Source organism: Juglans microcarpa x Juglans regia, chromosome 2S (genome assembly GCF_004785595.1).
Source record: "Juglans microcarpa x Juglans regia isolate MS1-56 chromosome 2S, Jm3101_v1.0, whole genome shotgun sequence".
Lineage (NCBI taxonomy): Eukaryota > Viridiplantae > Streptophyta > Magnoliopsida > Fagales > Juglandaceae > Juglans > Juglans microcarpa x Juglans regia.
This window is the reverse complement of record NC_054597.1, coordinates 27,599,344-27,610,591: the sequence shown is the minus strand read 5'-3', so window position 1 is coordinate 27,610,591 and position 11,248 is coordinate 27,599,344. Positions and strand designations below refer to the sequence as shown.

At 34.7% G+C, this 11,248-nt stretch overlaps 1 protein-coding gene and 1 long non-coding RNA gene across 2 annotated transcripts; one reads left to right on the top strand and one right to left on the bottom strand.

The window, feature by feature from the left end:
* Window positions 1-1,743: 1,743 nt before the first annotated feature.
* LOC121253527 (probable inositol oxygenase) lies at window positions 1,744-6,413 on the bottom strand. Its single transcript, XM_041153528.1, has 12 exons — window positions 6,175-6,413; window positions 4,550-4,611; window positions 4,317-4,431; window positions 4,146-4,227; window positions 3,235-3,439; window positions 3,069-3,128; window positions 2,923-2,975; window positions 2,681-2,803; window positions 2,436-2,505; window positions 2,082-2,160; window positions 1,867-1,948; window positions 1,744-1,770 (listed from the first exon to the last, which is right to left on the bottom strand). Exons 1-12 carry the CDS (start codon window positions 6,411-6,413, stop codon window positions 1,744-1,746), a joined length of 1,197 nt encoding a protein of 398 aa, XP_041009462.1.
* A 4,161-nt stretch (window positions 6,414-10,574) lies between these two features.
* LOC121253126 lies at window positions 10,575-10,936 on the top strand. Its single transcript, XR_005938359.1, has 2 exons — window positions 10,575-10,797; window positions 10,884-10,936. It is a non-coding gene; the product is annotated as an uncharacterized LOC121253126 (long non-coding RNA).
* Window positions 10,937-11,248: the final 312 nt, after the last annotated feature.

The window sequence follows — 11,248 nt, the reverse complement described above, 5'->3', positions numbered from 1 at the left end:
CATATCATGTCAAGTTATTGGCATCTGACTATATGGGTTAACCCAAACATGAAAGCTAAACTGGTCAATCAAACATTCAAACCCTAACACAACTCATTTAAATAACAAGTGACATGACCCCAGTTGTTTTGACCCGTTTAATAATTAATTAGAAATGAATTAGCACAACATGATGCATTTCCACCAATTTTAACCCATTTTGAGTAAATAGGTTGAACTGACTCGCATAACCCATTTGACCTGATTAACATAGTTTCACATAAAAGTCAAAATCTATATTTATTAGTAGCCACAATATCTAAAAAAAAATGGAAAGGAGTTTCTGTACCCAACCGGGGCAAGCCCAGCCCACTTTCCCGAAACCAAAGGCCGGTGACTTGGCGGGTCAGGAAATGAAAGGAATGAGACCTAAGGCTGGTTGAGATCCTATCTCTAGCAGGATCAGCCGCATTAAATGTGACGTCAAACCAAAGGTTAAGGTCCTGTCCCTAACAGGAAAGACCGCATTAAATATGACACCATGCCGTCCAAAACAAAGAGTGATCATTACAGAGGCTGGAAAGTCAGATAACCTCTCTAGAGGCAAAGGTATAAATAAGAGAAAGCTGGTAAGGGAAGGGGGTTAATCACTTTGATCAAACTCTTAACTCCATCTCTATTTTCTTCTAGTAAGATTATTTTTTGGATTTGGCATCGAATGTGTCATGGACACACTCAACCACCCTTCTCTTCCTTTGGCAGACGTTTGGCAGGTTTCGAAGATGGTGGTTACAAAGCACGCCTCAACAAAAATAATAAGACCTACTAGCATATCAATATTTTCTGATTTTAACCTATAATAAAACTAATATTATAAACCCAACAGTAACAAATATGAGATTAGGTCCAAAACTACAATCTCAATAATAAAAAATAAGCATATTGAAAAAGACCAACCCACAACAATAAAATTGTAATTTTGAAATAAAACCTAAACAGATTATTACGGGTTGATTTTGGGTTAAGCGGGTTGACCCATTATTTACTTGTTTAATAGTTGTGCCTTAACAGTTTAACCCGTTTAGACCCAAACTTATTTATATCAAATACAAACTCGTTAATTTTGTGTCATGTTCGTGTTGGATTCACGGATTGTGTCACATACCACTAACAATTATAACGACCTATGCGTGACAATAAATGTCGCGAACTGGCACAATCTAGAAGCCCTGATCAACTCCAACCAAGGTCAAGAGACTCTATTTGGAATCGATAGTTGCAAGGGCTCAAGTTTTTTCTCTTAACTAACTAAGATATCTTAGTACTAAGATATCATCCTTCCATCCTATTTTACATAATTTTACTTTTTGAACGAATGATGCAAATTTAAAGAAAGTCGGCCACAAAGCTGTATTTAGCTATATATATGGTAAATGCTGAAAGCAAATTGGAGAAAACAGAAATGAGTTACTTGTATCTTTCTTTTCTTTCTTTTTGGTTACACAAAGTAACGCATTACAGTAAAAGAGAAAAGACATAATAATTGTAGTAAATATCTTTTGAAACAAACTGAAAAAAGGACGTCCCCCCACCGCCCCAACCCCCCCCCCCCCCCAACAGTATCCTTTATTTATGTGCACACACATGAAAGAACTACAAATTAATGTAGTCTATATATATATATATATATATATATATATATATATATATCGGCCACCAGGTTGCCATTTCCAGAATCCAGCATGCAGCTGAAAATCTCCAAGTTCACCACTTGAGTTTTGCCGGGAAATACTGCAGAAAAATCATCCCAATTTAGAAGGCAGGCAAAGCTGAAGTTAAAATGGCTAGATAATTAAAGATCGTATTAAGAAATGGAATTGATCTAACCTTTTCAATGAGGGACATGTAATATGGCTTTACTTTCTCAATATCAATCTTATCTTTGCTCTTACTATAGAGGTCATATTTGCTGTTCACGATCGTATATAAAAATACATGTTAAATTTTGTTAATATATATATATAATAATGTCGACAGCAGAACATGATTAGGGAAAAGAAATTTTGAGGTGGAAGAAATACGAACAGAAGCAGCTTAATTACTTGAATATATGAAGCCAGGTTAGACTCTTGGCATCCTCATCGTTGAGTAGGTGCTTATACGCTCCCGCCGTATGTAAAGCTGAAATATATATATATATATATGTATATGTATATATATATATATATGTATATATACAGATCATTGAAATCAGCATATCTATTGACTGCCAGATGCATCATTAATTAATACTTAGAAGATGATCTAGATCATCATCATATATATCTATAACATATAATTTATGCGCGAAATGATCATCGATCGATGATCATTTAATTTATAACATCGATATCCATCATCCATTTAATAATTAATACAACATCTAATTGTATAGTTGTTTGAACAATAATGCTTACGGTAAAATGAGTGGAATCGAATAATGAACAATGCGGCTGGAGGTAGAGTTGTCCCATTCTGTTTAGCCACCTGCATATAAATATAAATATATATATATATATATATATATATATATATAATTGACATTAATCAACCACCACCACCACCAGCAGTACTTAATTATGAGTAAAATGATTGCTCACACAAATACTAATGAAATCTTATGTTAATAATTGGAAGGTGATGAATTAATATAGATATATACCAAGTACATGTAGTCATCATGCCCCCATGATATTATTACATTGTCCAGTCCACACCCTTGAGAGTAAATTCCGTATTTGGTATTGTAAGCTGGATTGTTGTAATCTGGATTTTCCTTGAAATACTGCATGCAACACACGTAACGTACAGATTTGTCTCAACTGGTTGATCAATAAGATAACAACCAAATTTTATAAATTAAGCTCATGAAGTCATGATTATCTTAGCAAAAAAGACAAGCACCTTGTTGTGGACAATTGAATCGTCAAAAGCACATCCAAGAGGGAATGTATCCCCTGCAATATTAAAACAGATCAGAGAGAGAGAGAGAGAGAGAGAGAGAGAGATTAAAAACAAACTAATTTCTGGGGTTATGACAGAGTGCTTACCCACAACAGCCCATTGAGGAAGCCCTCCAAATTGAGGAAGGAGAAGAACTTTTCCAAGGTCTGAAACGAAACCAATTAGCAAGAGAATCTAGCTTATATATTTTATATCTCATTTCAGCTTTGGAAAGCATCAAAAAACTGTGATAGAGAATATATTATAAGTTACCATGAATTAAGGCAGTGAGATGCAGCCAATCTTCATTGGGATAATCTTTTCTAATTGCTTCGGCCGTTTGTAACAAGTGCATAATTTGTGGTTCATCCAAGTCAGGATCACTGTCATCCACCACCTCGTTGAGGAGCTCACAACATTCCCATATCCCCATTTCCATTCTATTCAGCTTAGTGTACTCTTCTCTCATCCTCTTCACCTGCAACATTCATTTTGCACCCAAATTAACCTAATTCCATGCCCATTGTAACGTCTTTTTTAGGCAAATATCTCAATGTTAGGGGTGATACTGGCATGGTGCGGGGCGGGGTAGATCCTTCCCCGCACCATTGGGAGGGGGGGGGGGGTCGGGTGTATTCAACCCCACCCCCTGCCAAAGCCACACGACCCATTAATTTTTTATATATAGGGGAGGCAGAGCGAGGGACGGGGCGGGGCTCCGCTGGGGTCAGCCCGCTCCTTGCCCCCACTGGGTATTCTCCCTGCGGGGCGGGGTACCCCTACTCAACGTACGATATTAAAAAGATCCTCCAAACATATGGGTTTCAAATGGAAGAGATAAATTCAGAAACTTGGTCCTAATCTACAATACTTATTACTAATTTAACGACGTCTCAAATGTTGTAGGACCTATTTTTTGTATCTTTTTATCTGTGTCCTATTAGAGGCAAAGGCCTTAATTTTGAGTTGATCATCTCAAACTTTCAAACAAAATATAATAAATATTTTAATTTTCTCAAATTTCAAGACAAAAATAATATTAAAAAACTATATTCTAATAATATTTTATGCAACTTTCAACTCTCATCTCATCTCAACTCAACTCACTGTCAAAACCTCTCATATGATATGATATGTACCTCAAAGTAAAGAAAGAAAAAGGGAAAGCACATGAGTTTGCTTACAAAATCATATGTTTGGTTAATGTGCTGCTGCCTGTAGAATTCCTCGACCGTGCTTTGCCTTGCGCTTTCTGCATTATAGTCCCTGCCCAGAATTTCGATCACGGATCAGTGTTACTATTAATACATCGCCAAACGAGAGATGAAAGCTAAATATTGAGATTTGTAGGACACCTGAATGAGTTTCCGAATGAATTGATTTCTGGTGCGAAGAATCCATTCTCTGCTACCATTTCTTTCTCGGAATCTTCTTTGTTTGACACAGCTTTGGGCTCCAGTGCTGGTGACACTCGATCAAAAGATAAATTAACGAATAAAACATCAAAACAAATGCAATAGTAGAGACTCAATTCATTATCCAGAAAAAGGAAAGCATGGAAAAGAAAATAACATCCAAAATGGTATACCAAGCACAGGCTTCTCAACGAGGATAGTCATTTTTCTTCCAAAATTCAAGCAATTAATGTAACTCAGAGCAATCAGATGGATCAATAAACGAGTAAAAAGTCCTACTTTTGGCTGTGGATAGCAAGTTGTCAAAGGGTTACTGCCATTATTTATAGTTTCGTGAAAAGGTCCTCGTTTGTGAAATGAAAATATTTGGGTCCTCGATCTAAAATCTCATTTATTTTCTTAACAAAAAAACTTATCCATTAAGGCCGAAGGAAACGCTCAAAGTATTAATCCACGCTATATAATATGTTTCAGTTTCACACCCTTAATTTATTTTTTGACAAGAAGATAAGTCCCTGCACATCTCTCTCCCATTTAGATGAAATTTGTTATTCAGCTAAAAAAACAGATGGATTTTCTATTCCCCAGGAAAAAAAAAAAAAATTATGTCTATCCCTATATATAGATATAATGGTTGTCCAATTCAGATATTTAGTGAATTGGATATTCTTATTACGGGAAGAATTAGTTATAAAAATGTTATCTTTGAAACTAGTTTTAAGTACTTTTGGAGTACAAATAAGGTGACACTTTCGTCCCATCACACACTATAACAAAAATTCATTTTTGGGACTCTTTTTTTGGGGACGAAACAAAAATCATCCCAAAAATGAGATCTATGGACGAAATGTCCCTAAAAAATGATGGAAGGTGTTTACTATGTAGAGGCAAAAAATTTCGTCCCTAATAAAATAAACGTTCGAATATCTAGAAAAAACGTTCGACTAAAATAAAATAAACATTCGAACGGAAATTATATATGGTCGAACGACAATTTGGCGCGTTAAGTCACCAAAATTTAACGGGACATTGACTTATTATTCAAACAATATAAAACAACTTTCGAACGTCAAAGTTAATTAATATTCAAACACATATTATATATGATCAAACGAAAAATTGGCGGTTTAAGTCAATAAATTTAGCAGGACATTGACTTACCTTTTGAACTAGTAAGTTATCAATGCTCGAACGTAGAATGAAGTGTTCGGACTGAGACTATAAACATTTGAACATAACATATTCCGTTCGAATGGTTATAAAATTTTTACAATTATTGATGGCAACAAAATACCTTACTTAATTATGGATAAATTTTTAATTATATAAAAGTTAGCAATTAAATAATAGAAATCAATAATTAATTTAGAAATGACAAAAAAGATTTAATTCATAATTAAATTAAATTTACAAAATACCAAATATTGTTCATATCAAAAATAAAAATAAAAATGTAAAAAAAAAAATAGAAACTACTAAGATCCCAACGCCCTACACACATCATCGACTGTAGCTAGATATGTCTCTACCTGTGTCAATCAAGTACTAATCGTGACTTGAGTTGCAGACATGGCATCAATCTATGTACGTAACTCAGATATACTAGTATTAATCTCTGTACGTAAGTCAAAGATGTTAGCATTAATATCTGTATGTAAGTCACACATGGCAGTACGGATCTCCGTACGCACTGCATCGATCATTGCTGATGTCTGTCTGCTGATCTCTGCACACACTATATCAGCCATCAACTCACAAGTAGCTATGCGTGATGCCTCGGCCTGCGTGGATGTCTCACCAGTCGATATTCCACAATCTCTCGAATGTCCATCTGTCTGAGTATCGACCGGGTCTATAATAGGACCACGAAGATGAAATATCGAGTGTCCCGTACTTCATGACAGGGTGGAGTTGTTGATCATTCTCATCAGCTCCCAGACACGCTCGGTAATATCTTGCAGGACCCCAACATGTAGCAGAAATAGGGTGATCAGGATCCTGAATGGCATATCCGTAGTAATGTACCAGGCCTTTCATCTATCGGGCATTTGATCAAATCCTATCGAATATATAACTCACTAGATCAATAGAAACCCCACTAGCAACTCATATCATAAACTTCGCCCGAGCCATGCCAATCTTTGTCTTATGCTGCCAATGATCAATATTTTTGGCGATGATTAAGTTCATGATCTTGAAGAAAGCAGATAAATATGTCTGCTTGATGCTCTTCATCCCATCATACAGAGGAGCATTTGGCCAACAACCAACTCCCTCACCTCATGATCAGTGACGGTATCGAGCTCCTCTATATGAGTTGATCCCTTGTCCTCAACTGTCTCCCCATCACCCGAAGCTAGAGACTCTCTAGCGACCACGTTCGGATATGCAGTACGCAATCTATAACTATAACATATATCATCTCAATAAATATAACAACACTTATCAACTCAAAAAATATAGGAACTTGAGAAGCTAAAACAAAAGATAGTTTTGGGTTCTAACAAGCAGCTCCGTTTGAATTGTTCGAACGTATAAAAGTTTGGAGGGATTCATTCCTGCATTTTCTTTGAGTAGATTTTTTTATGGACAAATAGTTGCTTCCTTAAATACTACTATTCGAACAATAAAATGACTATTCGAATGATATTTTTAACAATTATACTTTTTGAAACGAAATTTAAATTTTGTTCAAAAAGATCACTTTTAGGGATGAAAATAAATTTGTTCCTAAAAGTTATATTTGTTGTAGTGTTCAACAGATTAAACAAGATTTTAAAAAAAATAAGTATTTATTATTAAAAATCACGATGTATTAATTACAATTAAAAAATATATTTTCTCTGAAAAGTCGGGCAAATGATTTTGATCCAGCGACTTTGTTAACTTTCAAGTTACTTCTGTTCAAAGCATTTTGATCACTCGATTTTTGTAAAAGAATAAACCCAAAAACTGCAACTTAATTCTAAGAGTAAAAAACATAAAGCAAATAATAAAAGGAATTTCAAGGTTTATAGTTAGCAGCTAGGCTGTTCGTCTATCCTACCACAATACTTATTTTATTTAGAAATGGAAGCAGTACCAACCAACTCAATAATATTAAATCCCATAAGCCTCCCTACGATTCGTATAGGAAGGCGACCGCCAAAGGTAGAGAAGGTAGAAGATTAAAAAAAATAAAAAGAAACACTTGAATGTTTTAGATATGACGGTAAGCAATCAAGTTTCTCGTGGTGCCGAGACTAGTCGATCCTTCCTATATATATATTCATACACATATATACATAGTCTCAAACTCCAAGTCCATCACAAGCCTATATATGTAACGCACACCATAAATATAAACCCAGTTTCATGTTTTGGAACAAAAGCATATCAAGATGAATTGCTTTCAAAGTTTGTTTTAAATGAAATTCAAGTTACATTGTTTGTAAATAATATAGACGTCAATTTAAATAATATAGACATCAATTTAAATAATATAGACATCAATTTACATTGTTTTCTCACGAAGAAAATTATCTTTTTGCATGCTTGTAAATGACAATGAAATTAATACTGCCTAACACAATTTGCTTATTAATATATACGTGACAAACTTTAATATTACTTAATAGTTTTAAAAAATGAGATATCTTGTATTTTGGATCTCTCATCGATCACACAATATCTCGCAATCAACTTGATTCAAATCATCTAGGACATTTACAATCGCTTCTTCTTTTGTAGAGTATTTTTTGAATACCTTGTACAATGCATGGTGATAGTCTTTGTAACTTTTGCCTAACTTTGCTTTAACATTCTCTTTGACTTCACCTTCACTCCAATCAATGAGGAATTCTCCTTAAGACATAATTGAATTAAATAAAGGTATTACATTTCAAACTAAAAAAGAAAATAATAAATGTGCACGACAATTATTTACACGGACATGAGCATACAATTTATCTAACTACAAGAAAACTGCCTATTTGTAACCAGTTAATTCCAGCGAAATGACTATTTGCAACTAAAATTGGTTGCGAATAATCTTTTGATTGCAATAAATTAATCATAAAAGTCCGTTTTTCTTGTAGTATATATATCGATCTTTATCTTCTTCAAGGATGTGTCTCCAACTTTTGCAAGTGGTGGGGACAAAATGCCTAACTACAAACTGTACCCTCCTAATGAAAGCGGTACTATTTGTGCTAGTAGATCCCTTATTGCCCGTTTCTATCTCAAATGACATGCACTATTATTTACTACAACCTCGCTTTACCTTAGAAGTGGCTAAAAATGTAGGAAAAAATAATTATTATAATTACTATTTTCTATCAATTATAGTTTACGAATCATAATAAGACTTTAAAAATTAGGAAATTTAAATTACATGCTTCACAATTACTCGATTATATTTCATGCACTTGACCACCAACTACTACTGGGTCTTTTGGCAATGACCCCCATAGAAGAGAATCCTCCGTGAGATGATCGTGGTTGATCCATAAGAGCCCTTGAAGTCAATCAGATGATTGTCCTCCATATCCTTGAGTTGTAGTTGGAGCCATAAATACTAAAATAAGTTACATACAAAAGTTCCATGACATTAAGTCAATAGAGATATAGTGCCAAAAAATTGGAGAAGTAACAATGGGAACAATGCCAACGTAGCTTGTAGTAATAATAAGTTGACAATAAATGAAAAAACACAGCATAGAAATAAATTACCTAAAAAATTAGAAAGTGAACAAGTGTAGTATATCCAAGATAGAGGGAAGACTAAGAAATGAATACAAAGAAAATGCAAAGTGGGACGGAAATTTAGAGAAAAGGAAGACTGAATGGGCCGGCATAGATACAAAAATGTTTTTCCTCAACTGTCGGTTAACTGATCAATCCCTCGTCTTGTTTTCCTAAAAACTAGGTGTACGTGCATTAATACTAAAACTTCACAATCATTCATTTCAAGATATCAGAGCCAAGACATGCGTAGCTTTTGGAATCAAATACACATATAATTGATTAGAAATAAATATGAAAATGCCTGACAAGAAACGAGCGACAAGAAAAATAAATAAAACCGAAAAGACTGGAATTCTCGTGATCTACAATATATTAACATAACAACGAGATAGTAAATTAAGTGACTTCATAGAAGTATCACTCCATATATACATACATACATATATATATATAATATATATAGTTTGCGGATGATTTTAAAAAAAAAAAACAAACAAACCTATACAGATCAATAAGAAATTCGTATAGGTCACTGCATGTGCCATGCATTATAATAAAGAGGTTCATATGATCCATTTAAAAAGACTTGCATCGACCATATTACAAATAAATTTGTAATAAAGAATTGTTAGCAAATCAAACGGCGGGTAGAGATCATACTAATTATTTTATAATTTATTTCATGATTCTCCATGCACTGTGGCCTCAAAGCACGCCACATACTCAACTTTCATTGTAGATGAAGTAGTGATTGTTTGCTTCATGCTTCTCCATATGTAAGAGTTTTATTTAAACTTTATATCTCACACACCCATATCTTGATGGGTTTAGAATAGCTCAATACTTATCACTTAATTGATAAGACATAATGGGATAAGATTAACTACAATGAGATAAGATTAACTCTATATCTAATAACAGTGACAAAGTTTCTAAAATTTTTGAAGTCCATAAGTCTATAAATAGTACTGAATGGTTAAGGGTTCTCACCTACAACATCATTGTCCCTCTAGCCATCGAGAGACACTTGTGAGCCTAAATTGCTAGGGTGATCTTTCTCTCTTAGTCAAGTCAGATTCTTCATCGAACTATGAAAGAAAAATGTACGTCTTTTAACTGTTATTATTTTATTATTGTGGATCATAGAAAACCGAATATCCGATTATTAATGTTCATGTTAGAATATTTAACATGTGATATCAGAGCATCAGGTTACATATATTTTATGATCTCAAAAAAATATACAGTAAATAAATGACTATTTGATTTTGAGAAATTCTACTCTAAAGCCGGTTTACTCTCCAACACCACACACTAATGATGTGGCAAACCGGATTTATTTTCAAAACGGTCCACAGCTTCATTGCTCTGTTCGGTCCTGAGAATCCCTCTCCCCTTCCCCCTCCCTCTGCTAATCCCTCTCCCCCTCCCCCTCACTTTCGGTCCCCCTCCCTCTGCGAATCCCTCTCCCCCTCCCTTACCGAAAGCGTCTTCTCCCCCTCCCTCTGCTAATCCCTCTCCCCCCTTACAAAAGCATATCATGGTTCTCTCCCCCGTCGACACCCCTCGAAGCGTGCCCTAAGAGGACCTAAAAATCCCCCATGAAAATCCATCTACCAAAGCCCTCTCCCCAGTCAAATGGAACTTCCAACGGCAGTGGTGAATCAGGTTTTGGGTTTGATTTTAACTCAACCAGGTTTTTCAAACTTTGCAGCTTCTTAACGGTCGTTCTTATGATCAATATTCAGTTTTTGAAAAGTGCTATATCTGATGCTTATACAGTTGGTGATGAGGGAAAGTGCAATGATGAGGCAGACTTCGTCTCATGGTCACAGTTGGTGATGTTCGTCGTATGTACCTTTCCCTTCAAAATTCAGAACATATATATATGGTGGTGGAGAAGAAGAAAGAAACAAATATTGAATAGTTAAAACTATGCTTTTTACTCTGATGCTTTAAGCCTTTAATATATGGGTTTATTTTGTTTTTAGTTTTTTTTCTCTTTGCATACTGTATTTAATTCAGTTGGATTTGTTGTTTAATTGGGTTGGTTCACGTTGTAAATGGACAAACATTCAATTGAAGCTCAGTAACATTTGATGGTGAAGGTGTCGTTGGTCTTGTAGATTTTTTTGCTGTATCAGATG

Bases quoted from the DNA above. Each gene is read 5' to 3' on its own strand.
- LOC121253527 (XM_041153528.1), bottom strand. From the start codon at position 6,413: ATGAAAGGCCTGGTACATTACTACGGATATGCCATTCAGGATCCTGAT. The intron at 2,161-2,435 runs GTAAGCATTATT...TATATATTTCAG, and splicing joins TCGATTCCACTCATTTTACC to CTTTACATACGGCGGGAGCG. The intron at 1,771-1,866 runs GTTAGATCAATT...ATTTTTCTGCAG, and splicing joins ACATGTCCCTCATTGAAAAG to TATTTCCCGGCAAAACTCAA.